At 35.2% G+C, this 15,756-nt stretch overlaps 1 protein-coding gene across 3 annotated transcripts in view; it reads left to right on the forward strand.

The window, feature by feature from the left end:
• ATL2 (atlastin GTPase 2) overlaps window positions 1-15,149 on the forward strand; it is a 79,102-nt gene extending 63,953 nt beyond the window's left edge. For 2 of the 3 annotated variants that reach the window (XM_027865138.1, XM_027865137.1), the window contains exons 5-13: window positions 859-909; window positions 1,231-1,287; window positions 2,909-3,001; window positions 5,528-5,666; window positions 6,637-6,764; window positions 8,198-8,254; window positions 9,547-9,618; window positions 10,479-10,910; window positions 13,227-15,149. In XM_027865138.1, coding sequence (XP_027720939.1) covers window positions 859-909; window positions 1,231-1,287; window positions 2,909-3,001; window positions 5,528-5,666; window positions 6,637-6,764; window positions 8,198-8,254; window positions 9,547-9,618; window positions 10,479-10,910; window positions 13,227-13,346 — 1,149 coding nt within the window. In that variant the 3' untranslated portion in view covers window positions 13,347-15,149. Of the gene's footprint in view, window positions 1-858; window positions 910-1,230; window positions 1,288-2,908; window positions 3,002-5,527; window positions 5,667-6,636; window positions 6,765-8,197; window positions 8,255-9,546; window positions 9,619-10,478; window positions 10,911-12,599; window positions 12,615-12,712; window positions 13,159-13,226 lie in introns of those variants that run through there. The other variant, XM_027865139.1, reaches the window with a different exon arrangement.
• Window positions 15,150-15,756: the final 607 nt, after the last annotated feature.

Here is a 15,756-nt window from a genome sequence, read left to right on the forward strand (position 1 = left end):
TCTCTATTAAAACTTCAGTTACTGTTAAACTAACTTCTACGAAACAGGATCTTCTTGTCGTTGTTTAGATTCCCTCTGAATAAATGAAGAAGCATTTATTAAGGTCTTAAAATGCGTAAAGTGCTGGGAATACAAATAGAAAGTGGGAAAAAGTCTCTACCCTCAAGGAGGTCACATTCTAATGGGAGAGAGCACTTCAAGCTGGAGGTCACATGGAAAGGCCCAGTGGCACCCAAGCAGCTGGTGATGCAGCTTCTTTTAAGGTCATTTCCACCAATAATACCATAAACCCTTTGACTTCCTACTGGTTAATTAGTGCTAATGTTGTAACAACATGCTCTTTCACCTACCTAAGGAAAACTGGAGAAAGGACCCACCTGGGAGCTTAGCTCTTCCCACATCGTAATGTTCTCCAGATGCTCTGCTAACAGAAAGCTTTTCAAAGCACTGTGAGAAGGATACAAGCACATGAACTACTGCAGCTAGCTAGTTGCTAAAGAGTCAGGAAAATGAGGTGCTTGGTCGTCAGTGAAGCAGAGTATGATATAACTAATCCAGATTGATGAGCTCAGTTGATAGGAGCGACAAAGGCAAAGCTCCTGCTGATAAGACTAGGAATTGCTGTGCTTCAAATTTGAAGTTTTTAATCATGGAAATATTTGACTTTTAAAATCAGAAAATGAAGATTATTGTAGAAAAAACCCTTGATATCTTTATTTTGTTGGTTATAACTGTAGATGAAAGCTTCATTTATGCTGTGGTATAAAAATTATAGCTGGTATTCCGTTTAAAATGATAAACTTATACCCTTTGTAAATCTTACAGTGCTATGTCAACATTGATTGTTTTTCTTAACAGGTATATAATTTATCTCAGAATATTCAAGAAGATGATCTTCAGCATTTACAAGTATGTATATTAGGAAATTGATATTAAATGGTTTTTGATAGAATATTTCATCTTCATATCTACTTGGAAAATCTTAACACCCCTCCCCCCATTCTAACTATAACAATGTTGTGTGTTATGAAGTTATAAATCAGTGTGGTTCTTTATCAGGATAATCTTTGGTATATAAACACTGTTAGAAAAACTTAATGTTTGATTTCTTTTAATGTGCTGTTTGAGCTATATTTAATTTCTGATGAAAAAAATACCATTTAATCAGTGTCACATCACACCTTCTTCCTATCTTCCTGTGTCATTAATTTTAATAGCCTGATTTAATAGTTGTTTACAGAGTATGGAAGACTTGCAATGGAAGAAATCTACCAGAAGCCGTTTCAGGTAAATTTTTAAAAGTTATTTTACCTCAGCATGAAAAGTTTTCAAGTTAGCTTCTGTCTTCTGGAGAAACAGTAGATTTTAGTAAGTACATCCTGTGGAACTGATAGTTGAATCTTTGGCAAATACCACTTAAGTTGCTCATAAATTTTCCAGAAAGATAGGTAAGGAAGGAGTGAATCTGGGCTGTTTGTTATCAGTAATTTTTTCAAGTTTTCCAAAGGTTCTGCTACTTTTCTTTCAGTGTAATTGACGTGGTTTTCATGTAGGGCTGTGGTTCTGTTTCACCCTTATATTACCACCTCCTCTCCCCACTTGACCCTTATGTGAGAAAGCCCCCACTTATTTCAACTCTGAACTCATTTTCTTGGGTACACTTTAGGTGGCTATAAGAGATTGTAGCTTTGTGGTTTGGGTCAATTTAATCACTTTTTGTTTTGGTTAGTACTTATCCTTGTTGCAGGATTCTAGGCTTTGTGAGGCTAAAATTAGATTTAAGTGGTTTTTAATGTATTTTGTTTCCTGTGGAGGAACCCTTTGTAATGAAGGGAATGCAAATGCTATAATTTCAGTTGTGGTTTCTTTTTCATATGTTCTGCATGTAATAGCAACTGAATATTTTGAAATCATAGAATATTAAATCTGCTACTACTGGAGATCATCTAGTCCACCCTCTTTTTAGATAAGGAAAAAGATTCATTTGATTGACTTGCCAGTTTAATTTTACTCTTGGCTTGGAGATGGTTGTAGACAATAAGATTGTTCTTTGTGTTTCACCAAATTTTGTTTGTTTATTGATGTTATACATTTTTGATGATGATAATAATCCTGTTAATATACTGTTTTACTGGATTTTTGCTGACTACATTTTGGAAGCGACTGGCTAGGGTGAAGGTTACAGTCTCCTGTGTGTAGAGGTAATGTTATTGAATCGACCTTATGTCAAATATGTTATTTTGGCCTCTATTTATACCAGGTGGGGTCAAAGTACACTGGACTTGAATTTTTTGAAATCCTGGTTCCACCTAAGCTTTGTACTGATTGCATAACCTTGAGTACAAACCACTTTACCTTTCTAATTTCTCATCTATAAAATGAATGGGTCGGACTAAATAATCTTCCAAAATAGCTTTCAGCTCCAAAAGTCAGTAGTTTTACTCACCACCAACTTAATATAGTTGGTTTATCTTCTGGAATGAAGAGTCAGCTAATGTACTTTATTATGATCAAATTATGTGTTTAATCCCATTGTGGTTTTAAAAAATTAAGTTGCCAACATACTTTTAAATGGTGCTAAGGTCCAATTTTACTCTGATAACATTTATTAAACTTTCAGTTAGATAATGGCTGTGTGTGATGGGAGTGGGAGGCTGGTATTACTGGATCGTATATGTATATGCATACACATGCACATATCACACATGTGTGTGTGTATTATTGGGGGAGGGGTTGTGTGTGTGAGTGTGTAATATGGAGAGAACAAATGAGGAAAAGTCAGAAGCAGATTATACCATTGTTTCTGGTAAAGATTGTTTAGAGGATTAAGGGAAACTTGGGTGGTAATAGCAGTAAATGCAGTTATTTTTGTGTGCTGGTAAGATGATCACTTTTTCTTTTTGTGTAGACATTAATGTTCTTGATTCGAGATTGGAGTTATCCATATGAGCATTCATATGGCTTGGAAGGAGGAAGACAGTTCCTTGAAAAAAGATTACAGGTAAGCCAAAGTTAGAGAATGAAGAATGAACATGTAAGTAGTACGAAACATCCAATAAGTAGTATTTAATAATTTGTATTAACCAGAAACAATAAAATAACCATGGTAATAAAATGCAGTAGGTACTTAGAAAAGGGGTAGTCCTATTCAAAATAACTGCAAAATGCATAAAATACTTGAGAGTCATTCTTCCAAAGCACACTCAATATTATATGGATTAAATTACCAAATGCTTCTTACAGAAATAAAGAACAACTTAAATAGCTGGAGGAATAAATAAAAAATAAGTGCTTATGGTAGAGCTATACCAATAAAATTAAAACAATAGTACTACAAAAATTAATTTGTGAATTTAATTCTTTACCAAACAGACTATCCAAAGGATTCTTGCTAGAGCTACATAAAGCAATAAAATTCATTGAGAGGAACCAAAGATTTAGAATATCAAGGAAAATAATGAAAAAAGAGAAATAGCATGTCCAGACCTCAGATTATATTTAAAAGACTATATGTCCAGACTATATTTAAAAGGTAGCAATCAGAACCATTTGGAACTAGTTAAAAAAACACAAAAGTAGATCCATAGACTAGACTAGGGAGAAACATCCTGTGGTGGGGGGATCATTGACCACTGTGCAGAAGGGCTTCATACACACCAAAATATTTATAGCAGCACTTCTGTGGTAACGAAAACTGAAAACAAAGTAGATGCCCGTTGATTTAGGGAATGGCTAAAGAAGTTTTGTTACATGAGTGTAATGAACTAGTACTGTACTGTGAAAAAATTATGAGTGTGTGATGAATATAGAGAAGCCTGGAAAGACTTACATGAATAAATCCAAGATGAAGTGACCAGAACCAAGAAAACAACATGCATGATGCTACAACAATATAAATAGAAAGAACAACCACCACAAAATAATCAGAACTGAAAATTGTGAAATTACAGACTATATTTGTTCCCAAAGAGAGACAGGAGAAAATACCCTACCCCTCCTTTATCCCTTGTAGAGGGTGGCATCTGTTGCTTTGTGAAGTTGCATCAAATCTTTTTGATGTGTTTATTGGTTCTGCTACCCCTCCCCCCTTTCTTTTTTCTCTCAACAGTCTTTATCTGGCAGTGAGTGGAGGAGGGGGAGGGATATGGGTGAAAACTAAGTGAAAGAAAAACAAAAAAAGAACAATAAAAACCTAGCTTAAAAAATAACTATAGGATTTTATTTTTAAAAATAGAGAAAAGAACACAGTGGTATTTTACCAGGAAAACCATTTATTTTACATGCATTGAATTTTAAAGCTAGAAGGGGACCTCAAAGATGTTCTGATCAGTCCTCTCATTTTACACATGAAGAAACTGAGGACCAATTGAGAGGTGATTCACTTGTCTACAGTATTAGTTTTTCAGTTAGAACTAACAAAATAATGCACCAGAAGTCAGGAGATTAGAATTCTAGTTCACTGAAACATAGAATTTTAATCTTGAGTCCGTGTTATATGAAAATTGATTAAAGAACTGAACTTGTTTAGCTGGGAAAGGGGAAGTCTAAGGGAGAGGTGACGACTGTCTTCAAGTATTTGAAGGGCTCTCATGTAGCTGTCTGCAGAAGTGGGCCCTCCCTCTTTGAAGTCTTCAAACAGAAGCCATGAGTATGAGTAGATGACTGGAGAGATCCCTTCCAACCCTCAAATTCTTTGATTCTATGAACTAGAGTTCAGATCTCTTGATTCCTGGTGCGATGCTTTTTTCATTACACAATGTACAGACCTTCCCCAGTTCCCCATTAAAACTTAAAACTAAATTAAAACATTAATGTCTCTGCAGTACAAATTTTTTCAGAATCTACCCTGAGGTACTCCTGAGATGCCCACAGACCTCCTACCTGAGAGGGATGTAGGGAATTTAGTATCAGAGTGATAGAGAAAGTAGTAGGACTGGAGTAGTGGACAGTGTTGAGTCTCCACATGTGGTAGCACAGCTAGTTATGGGGGGGGGGGGGGGAACGGAACGGAGACGACATCAGCTCCAGGGTTGCAGAGCCTGGGAGCAGGAAAGACCTGTAGCCATCACTTTTGCAGTTGGAGAAAAGAGGCCAGTGTGGGGGAAAGGCCTAGAGACTTTTCCTAATTGGTGTGCCTTAGGAGGAACCCCAAGTCAGAGAAAAAGACTGGATAGAACTTGTCATAGAATAGACTTGGAGTTAAAAGGGACCTGAGAGGTTTAGTCCAACCGTCTACTTTACCTGTGTGCAAACGTTAATGCGATATAGGTCATCCCAGTAGTAAGTTGCCAAGCTGGAATTGACCTTCACATCTTGTATTCTTTTCTTGCTTCTCTCTCACCTTTTGAATTTGGGTACTCATCCTTACGAAACACTTAGTTTTAAAAAAGGAATGCCTGTATTGAGTGGAATCTGCAAAGTGCCTTGGCTGATTCTCTTATGTTTCCTCAGTGTTCATTGTTGGCATTTAATCGTATTTGTTTAAAAACCAAAGTCTTTATCTTGTTTTCTTCTTACCTCATCACAGGTAAAGCAGAACCAACATGAAGAGCTGCAAAGTGTAAGGAAGCATATTCACAATTGTTTCTCCAACCTTGGCTGTTTCCTGTTGCCACATCCTGGTCTTAAAGTCGCAACTAATCCAAGTTTTGATGGGAGATTGACTGGTAGGAAAATCCTGGTTATTACCACTTTTTAAAGCAAGTATTAGTTGGTTTTGTTTCATATGGGAGTTTGGATTTATGAGGCCACTGGAATATAAATGCTTTGCTGCTCATTTTTCTGTTTTGAAGCATTTTTAAAAAGTGGTTACCATCCTCCTTGTTGTTTCAAGGTTTTTAAAGTTGAATTTTATCACAACTATCTAAACAATAACTTTTATGTGTCAGCTTTTTACTAGTGGCAACATTTTAAAAAGTTGGTCTTGAAGACTGTGTACACTTATTTCCAAGACATATAGCAGTCTACTAAGAAACTCTAATGTACTAACAGATGTAGATTTGGGTCTTCTTTGTTTGTTTCAGAAGATAATGCAATTCCTTTTTAATGTAGTTTTGTGGAATTAAATGGAGGAGGGTTGAGGATTGAAGAAACTCATTCAGAAGGACTGGAAAAAGCAAAACATAAACACTTAAATAAAATCAAAACAAAATACCAACAATTTCTTAACCTGTGAGCCACTGACTGAAATGAGACTTTTGACTCATGGATTATTCTTACTCTGTTCATTCACTGCTCATTTATTAAGCCCCTTCTGTTTGTCAAGCATGATTCTAGAGACAAGGCTTAATACACAAAACATTTCCTGTCTTCCATGAGTTTACGTTGTATTTAGCCATCATTTTCAACGAGGGTATAGGGAAACTTTATAATGTTGAATCAGGTACCTACTGTAACTAGCTGTATCAATTTACATACTGTGTATAATTAGCTCAGTAAAAGTGATGTAAATTTTTTGAATTATGTGCTATAAAAAAAAGAAAAAAATAATTAATAGAGCTTCTCCATGAAGCTGTGTAAATAAGGGATGGTTTCTGTACTGCTTTTCCATAATAGAAACCTATTTTATGCCACTGGGGACTGAATCTCTATTTCTTTTGTGACTAATTTAGTGTTGACTAATTCCATCTCTACTAGATATTGATGAAGACTTTAAAAAAGAGCTTCGCAATCTGGTTCCGTTACTGCTTGCCCCTGAAAATTTGGTAGAAAAAGAGATAAGTGGATCCAAAGTGACTTGTAGAGATCTTGTAGAATACTTTAAGGTAGGCAAACTCTGTTATATTTAAAACCACTAAAATGTAATTTCCTAAATTAGAAGTGATAGCTAGCTCATGAGGTATGACATTGTTACATGGAGATGTGTTGAGAGAACTGGTTCTTAAAGCAATGACAAGGAAAATTTTAAGTCTGTTCTCCTTTGCTTTTGATGAATAGAACTTGTAATTGTGATGAATTGCTTCATTTCCTGCAAGATTATACTCACTTTCCTAATTTTCCAGCCTTTATCTTAAGGTTTGAAATGGGGTTGGTGGATGTGGGAGATGACAACAAAAACAGTGACATTCATGATGCTGTAACTAGCATTTATGAAACCTGGTAGGATTGAGAATCATTAACTCCCTATCTGTGGTGATCAGGAAAAGTCTCTTTTGGAGTTGTGACTGTTTGCCAAGAGCAGTTGAAGTATAATTAATGGCAAAGTACCTTTATGGCTAGCACTTTCAGCACACTTCATTCCTCTTCAGTTATTCTTTTCCATCCTTCAAAGTGTTAGGATTACTACCACTGAGAATCAGTTAGAATAAATAATGTAGTGGAAAATCAGGTCTGCATTAATTATTCAAAATTTGGAATAGGGGTTGGGGTAAATGAAGGTTGATATTTTCTGTTATAACCCCAACTCCTTTTCTAAAAACTCTTGGTTTTGGTGTGATTTCATATGAAGTAAGAAAGTTTTGATAGTCATTTACATGGAAGTGTGTGTGTGTGTGTGTGTGTGTGTGTGTGTGTATGAGAGAGAGAGAGAGAGAGAGTGTGAGTGTGTGTGTGTGTGTGTGTGTGTGTGTGTGTGTGTGTGTGTGTGTTTGTGTTTGTGGAGGTGGAAGGAAGGTGCAGGCCCCAAACTTGATATCTTTTTTTCCAGCATCATCTGTATTTCCTTTTCTTCTCCTACCTCATCTCTGAGAGCTCTCTCTTTTAATAAACAATTTTTGAAAGTTCAGTAAAATTAACTAACATATTGAAAAAGCTGCCATATGTGGTATTCTGCACCCTAGAGGGTGGAAGCTTTTCATATCTCTCCTTTGCTTACTTTCAAAGCATTCCATTTTGAAGGCTTTTTTTTTTTTTCCATTTATGTTGTTGTACTTATTCTTTATGTTGTTTTCCAGGTTCTATAAAGTAGATCTAATTTAAGACAGGTGGAAATGTTTCAGTTCAAATATATCCTATAGTCTTTTAGGTTTAATTTACCTTTTATTTAATAACTTTTTATAAAGGGGGCAGGTTGGTAGTGTTGTGAAACCACCATGTAATATCTCTTTGTGACAATCAACATGCTTTACTTGGTGATGAAAGCAGTTTTGCTGAATGATCGTGTGTATGAACACCTCCCCTCATTATTTAAAGTTTTGTTTTGGTATTTTTGATGCAGATTTTAAGAATGACCAATTAATGAAGATTTGTTTGTTTTTAGGCTTATATTAAAATCTATCAAGGAGAGGAGCTTCCACATCCTAAATCTATGCTTCAGGTACTTTATCATATTTTGTATATTTGAGGGGGGAAACGGGCTTAACATGGAAAGTTATACTGGGGTTGTGAATAAATTTTACATGATTTTTAAACTATGTGACTGCAATTTTGAAGGTAATCTGAAGTCATACCTTGCTTGGATTGGGGAATTTGACAAATGTTTTGTTCAGCTGATTGTCTTGGCATAGATTAGAATAATTAAATTAGAAAGGCTGAGTTCATTTTTTATCATATACTGGTACATATGGGTAAAGCACTGTACTAAAAACTGTATCTCATGTTATATGAGAGGAGAAAACCTTCCTTTTAGGTACCTGACTTAGCAAGTTTTTTCATACCTTTGTTAATGGTGATGGCTTAATATAGATACCTGAACTAAACTTTCTTTTTCTTGAGGCAAAATAATAATAATAATATTACATTTTAGTTCCTTTCATTTGTCAATAATTTATCTTCTGGAATGAAATTTGTTTTTTGAAAATGTATTGATTTGGGACTTAGTTTGTAAGAGTAAGAATGTGTTGTATTATTAGGAAATTTTTGATTAACTGAGAACGCTTAGGATTTGCTGCTTTGGACAGCCTACCAATTTTACAGTATAGCAGGCGCATTTCCCCCCAAAATAGGAAATTTATCTTTATGGATTGGAGTGTGTCTTTACTTTTACATGGATTATGTGACTGTTTTTACTCTTGAATGAACTATATGAGAGAAAAATGTTAATTATTCATTGGATGGAGATGTCTCATTTTTAACCCTATTCTGACCACCTAACTTATTTTTGGATGATTTGTAGTTATAATTACTTGGTGTATGTCTAGGTCATTTTAAATATTAGTGTCATAGGATTTAGATCTGGAAAAAAACATCAGTCTTCTAGTCCAGCCCCCTCATTTTACAAAGAAATTTGAGGTCCAGAAAGTGATTGTTCAAGAATTCAGAGTTAGGGGAAAAAAAAAAAGAATTCACAGGTAGCAAGTAATAGAGTTGGGCTTTGGGCCCAGATTTTCAGTGCTTTCTATTACATTATTCCGTGCTTTTACCTTAATATAAGGGAAATGTAATTAGGAAAGAATATAGTTAGTGGCTTCCCATCCCCCCAGTCATCCTCCAAAAACTAAAATTTGTGTAAAGCAAATAGAGCTAATCTTTGAATCTGATGAATCTTTGGACTTATTATTGTTTCTCTTCTTGGAAAAAATGTATATAATTTTTTGTAGCTTATGTTTGAAGACTAAAATTAGACATCAAAAGTGTTCTTATTTAATAGAAGTTTTTTTTTTTAAATAGGCAACAGCTGAAGCCAACAATCTTGCTGCAGTAGCAGGAGCAAGGGACAGTTATAGCAAAAACATGGAGCAGGTTGGTAGTTTTGTAATTTTGCAGTTGTTTTTGATGTAAGTCAGTTATTTTAAATAGTCGTTTTGAGTTCATTGTCATCACCACAATCATCACAAGCACGTCCTAGTCCCCTTCCTTATTCTCATTCTTGGAAATAAGGTGTTTTTACAAAGATTATATACCATTTGAGAAGGAAAAGAGACCTGGTGGCAGGCCATGAGCCATATGGGTAGAATTTTTTTTTTTGTTAAGTACTTTAGAATGCTGTTAATAGTAGCCTCTGATAAAATAAGCAAGGTTAAGGCCCATAGTAGTTTTTAAAATTAACTCTAAATTGAAGATAATTTGGTAGTGTATTTGTTATATTTTCACCATGCATCTTCCTAGCAATTTTCACTGTATCTTCCATTCAGGTATGTCAGTCTCAATCTTTATTAAGTGCCTACTACATTCCAGGCACTGGGAATTCAAAGATAAAAATAAAACTGTCACAGCCCCCAAGGATAATGACATTTTATCAGGGAAAATGCACTTGGGCGAAGGCAGAATGAAGGTGACCCAGAATAATGGAAGTAACTTGCCTTCCATGCTGTTGTTTTGTATAAGGATGATACTGTAATACTTGAAAGTTTTGGGCGGGTTTTAAATGATCTCTTTGCACTTCTGTTTAGAAGGGAAATGACTTCATGTGCCTTTGTGGCTTAAACAAACCTTTTTGGTGAAGCACATCATTCAACGTACTCGATTTCAACTCTGAGCTGTTAAGACCTTGGGCCTTGCATAGTTCTGTCTGTCATTGTAAGAATTAAAGTTAGGCAGTGTTTTTTAAAAAATGTTATTTGTAGAAGGTAGCTCATTGTACTCCCGTTTTATTTGAATAGGTTTGTGGTGGAGATAAGCCTTACATTGCACCTTCGGATTTAGAAAAAAAACATTTGGATTTCAAGGAGGTAGCTGTCAAACAGTTTTGTTCTGTGAAAAAAATGGGAGGAGATGAGTTCTGCCGTCGTTATCAAGACCAGCTTGAAGCTGAGATCGAAGAAACCTATGCAAATTTTGTAAAGCACAATGATGGCAAAAACATCTTCTATGCTGCTCGTACCCCTGCCACACTGTTTGCAGTCATGTTTGCTATGTATATAATCTCAGGACTGACTGGCTTCATCGGCCTGAACTCGATAGCTGTCTTGTGTAACCTGATAATGGGTTTAGCACTGACATCCCTTTGTACTTGGGCATATGTTAAATACTCTGGGGAGTTCAGAGAAATTGGAACAATGATTGATCAAATTGCTGAAACACTATGGGAACAGGTTGGTATATGTCTTTTAGTTTTTTATTGACTATTCTGTCTCCCCCCATCTCGATGTTTTCTTCTTCACTGTTTGAATAGTTAATTCTTTCTTGTACCAGATCTCATTCTCTCTGGGTCTTGGTTTCCTTGTCTGTAAAATGAGGGCGTTGAACTAGATGATGTCTAGGGTTTCTTCCACCTTTAAATCCCATGAACTGGTGCTTGTATTGATGTGCTCTCTGTTGAGTGGATTTATAGTCAAGATGTCAATATGTCGTATGGGTTGAAAGATTCATTTTCAGAATCACAAAGATCAAGCAAGCTTGGCTATACCAAAATTGACATCTTTGGGATAGATACCTAATGCCTATTCTTAGGGTTGATTGTCATAGAGATAGTCAATTCAACAAAAAATGTTGAGTTCTGTTTAAATGAATGATAGTGTTTAACTGTGGGGTTTTTCATGAGTTTTCTTTGGAATATGAGAAAGTCCTCAATAGTAATATAATCAGTGAAGACTTAAGAGGGAAGCCAAATAAGTTTTGTAAAAATCATAACTAAAATTTTTGAAAAGTGCTACTCACCAGTATGAGTGAGCAGGAAGCAATGCATGGCCATGTTACATTATAAATGTAGTGGACGTATCTGCAGCCAAGTGACAAAAGTTGCTTACCAGGAAGATAAGGTTGACAGACTGAAGCACTGTGAAGAAAAAAACCTAGAAGCCATTGTGTATCGGACCTGAGAAACTGTTAACTTATTGACCTATGACATGGGAAGACAAATACACTGGAAGTCAGGAGAACTTGTTTCTGGATTTTGCTTTTTTGTGTTATTAGTATGGTTAAAGTCAAGCTTCACTAACATTAAACAGTTACTCAGTTGGAGTGGCTATGTCTGAACCTGGCATCTATATGCTGGTTTTGTGTGTAGTACACAGATATGAAAAATGATCATCTTGGAATATTTGAACATTATGTCAGATGAAAAAATAAAGCTACTATCATCTGTGAACAGTATAGTAGTTATTTTCAGTTCGCATTTCTCTAGCCTAGTGAGATATTTGATCAAGAAGCTATAATTCATGGTTCTTCTGCTTAAAAAATTTTTTTTAAAAGTAAATCATATTTGGGGAAAGTTATTATATCTTAGTTTTTTTCCCTTTCCAGTTTATCTCATAAAAATGCTTCTTTCCTTCTACCCACTGTAATCCACCTGTAAGAGTGCTGACTTACAAACTTAAGTTTTTGAAATAATATTACTTATTCATAGTTGATAAGAATTCATGGATGTATGGACTTAAATCCTGCCCTATCCTGAAAATTCTGAAAATTATTTCATAGCATTTTTGGTATCTTACTAAAGGATTGGTTGAAAGACAAAACCTTCAATTTGTTCCTTGATTGTTTTTGTAATGAGTTTATAATCCCCCCTACCTTTGTCCTAGTTGACTTTTATTATTTTAAATTATGGGTATATTTTAATTATCCAGGTTCTTGCTTTAAAATAATCTACCTCCTGTGCAGCATTAATTCTAGAATTTTAAGTGTCATTAAAACGGAGTCAGCCAGGTGAAAACAGTCTGTAGCATGTAAAATTATTTTCACATTAGTTTGAATTGTGTTCATTACTATTCTGAGGACAAAAGATCTCTGTTGTTGCTGACTTTGTCTAAATTTCTTTGCCTTTCTCTTTTCTTTTGCCTCAGAGGAGTCCCAGGAAGGTGAGAAACCTACCAAGTCTCAAATTTCTTAGTCTTATACTCTGTCAACTTCAAGTCAATCTGACGTCATTTTCCTAACCAATCACTCCATGTTTTAGGTGTTTTCCAAACTGTTTGAAGTTATTAGACGCCGAATGGTTCATCGTGCTCTTTCATCAGCACAGCGACAGAGACTGTCATCCAACAATAACAAGAAGAAAAATTAGACAGTATTTTTAACTTTTCTGTATATGAAGTGTTCACACTTACACATGTAGGACACTAAGCAGGACCGTCTGGGCCGGTCGGTCTGCATAAAATGCTGTAAACATACCAGATTGATGCTGCATAGAGGGTATGGAATTGCACATAAGTCTCATAGGAACTATAAAATGGTTTGAATTCAGTGACATACCATATAGGAAGAAAATAATTTCTATTTTTCTTTGTAAAGTACTAAATACATTATTTCCAACAGTATTGCTTATTCTTTTGAAACTTTTTAGTTTAGTTTTCCATATTCTTGGTTACTTTGCTCATTACTTTGAATTGAATTTTAAAATATTTTTATATGTAATTTTTTTTTTTACCTTATGGCTTTTTGTTTTGTTTTGCACATTTCTCATACCACAGGTATTGAAGCCCCTGGGTGATAAATTGATGGAGGAAAACATAAGGCAGTCTGTAACAAACTCTATCAAAGCAGGCCTGACTGACCAGGTGTCTCATCATGCCCGGTTAAAGACAGACTGACAGTTCATCTCCTCTTCAGCTCTGCTCTCCCGTCCTTTTTCATGCTTGCTGTACAATGAGAACTCAAAATAAACCAAAGTTTACAATCCACTATAGAAGTAGTTTAGTGTAAACTGGCTCCACAGATTGTTGCCGCAGAGTGTGAAAACTGGTTGTTGGTTTTAAGCATTCTCTTCTTCACTTGTTTTCAAGACACAAGTTAGTGCCGTGGAGACTGAGAGAGGAGCATTCTCTTGTCACGCACATTTGTGCCATCTCTCATTCTTAATTTAATCTACAGTCTCTGGCTTGTTAGAGAAAGTCGTCGTCTGAAAAGGATGTATCAGGGAAATATTTTGAGAAATCTATTAAAGTGAAATCTTTTAACAGAATGTAAACATGCGGTGTCCCATTGAGATTTTAATTTCTGGAGTAGCTGTGAAATCAGTCAGTTTGAGATGGTAGTAACAACTGGCACCAGGGATGTCTTTATTGAGCCACGACATTACAAATATAGATTGCTTTACTGCCGTCAGTACCAGTGTTACACAAAGTGCATGTATCATGAGATCTTCACAGAAATGACAGGACTTCACCTTGTCACTAAGGAAGTGATTATGGAGTGTGCATTTGTCTTGCCTTCTTAAATTCCATAGACCTGCCCTAAAACGATATGCATTACTGGGAAATGGAACAGTCTCTTCTGCAGTTTAGCCTTTGTGTACATAAAATATGCCATTAATTTTATTGGGGGAGAAATTCCAGCCAAAAATGTTGCCTACAGCTATGAGTTAGGATTGTCTGTACAGTGTGTAGCTTTTATTTTCTAAAATCACAGATAGGGCATGTATATGAATTATAAATATATAAATACGATTTTGTATTAAAAGTTTTGTAGTTTATGGCAAAATCTGGTTCTGTAGTAGGCTAAGTATGGTTTATGTAAAGGAATGTTTGTGGCTCATGTAAATGTGTGAATGCATAAACAATTTGAAGTTTTTGATATATTTGTGATATTTACCTGCTTTGAGCACCGCATTTTCACAACCCCCCACCCCCGACCCCTACGCCCAGGAATTCAGTGGGAATGTTTGTTGTGAAACTTTGTCTTCCTTTGCATTTTAAAGTTATTTCCTGTAATTTATTTTCAGTACATAATTAAAAAATTGGTTTTGTGTGTGTGTATATTTCATATGTATATATATATTTCATATATATGTATATATGAAATGAAACTTGTGATTCTTTTTTAAGGAATTTTTCAAATATATATTCCACAACACAAACCATGTTTGTTTATACTAAAATGAGCATGAGCAGGAAATGCCCAAATGACGGCTCCTAAGGTACTCTGCCTTAGTAATGAAGCTGAATTTGTGAAAGAATACAGTTACTCTTCCATGTCTGTCTCTGTTAGAAGAAGAAAAATAATTGTCCGAGTCTAGGTGTAATTGTGGGGTTTTGTTTTTGTTGATGTTTGTTTTCATTTGGGGGTATATAAGTTAGGGTTGATATTCTACAGTGACCTGCGCTTGTGAAAACACACAGCTTGTTCTCTGAGTAAAAAAGAAGTCAGATGTCATGCTCTGTGTTGAGAGTTTGGAAACACACTTTGATTTTATATCTTTTATTTTCCCTTCTTGGAATTTCATTTTTATTATGGATTGTATTTATTTCTGTCCACATTAAATTGATACCAGCTCACCTATTTTCAAGCAAAAAGGATCCACCTGAAGTTTGTATGTTTTCTTTTATCACGCTGTTTAATGATGCTATGGATTGTTTATGAATAGAAAAATAAAAAGTTGGCTGTGTCATAGCAAAGCTTTTTGAAATTGAAGACTGCATTTCACATGTTTCTAACTAAGAGGGTGATGAAACCCAGACCGCTTCAGTTTGGTTTTTGTTTTTAAAGTAGTTCATGCTTTTAGCATTTCATGACTGGAAGCATGGTATTGTGGAAAGAGTGTTTAACCGGAGTCAGAGAGATCTTGGTTTAAGTCCTGCCTCCCACACTTTATACCTGTGTGACTGTGGGCAGGAATACATACCCGGTCTGAGCTTTGGATTCTTCATCTGTAGAATTAGAAGAACTACCACTGCCTACCTAAGAAGGTTTATGAGGATCAAATGTATGTAAACTGCTTTATAAACTTCAGGTCTGGTATGAGCCAGAATCTCTTACTGAATTGAATTTAGAGTAATTTGATTCTGTAAAAGACATCTAAAGAAATCTTTTCCTTTGATCAGCAAGACTGCAACCCTTTTTGAGTAATAAGTAAATGCAAAGAACACAAAGCATAACAAAACTATTGGATCAGATAAGTTTACTGTCAAAATTCTTTATGTTTAGTATCCATAAATTTTTTAATGACTTTATTTACAAAGAAGTTTGTTTAAGGAATTAAACAGTTTTCACTATCAGTGGACC

Source organism: Vombatus ursinus, unplaced genomic scaffold, assembly GCF_900497805.2.
Source record: "Vombatus ursinus unplaced genomic scaffold, bare-nosed wombat genome assembly UNPS02014778.1, whole genome shotgun sequence".
Lineage (NCBI taxonomy): Eukaryota > Metazoa > Chordata > Mammalia > Diprotodontia > Vombatidae > Vombatus > Vombatus ursinus.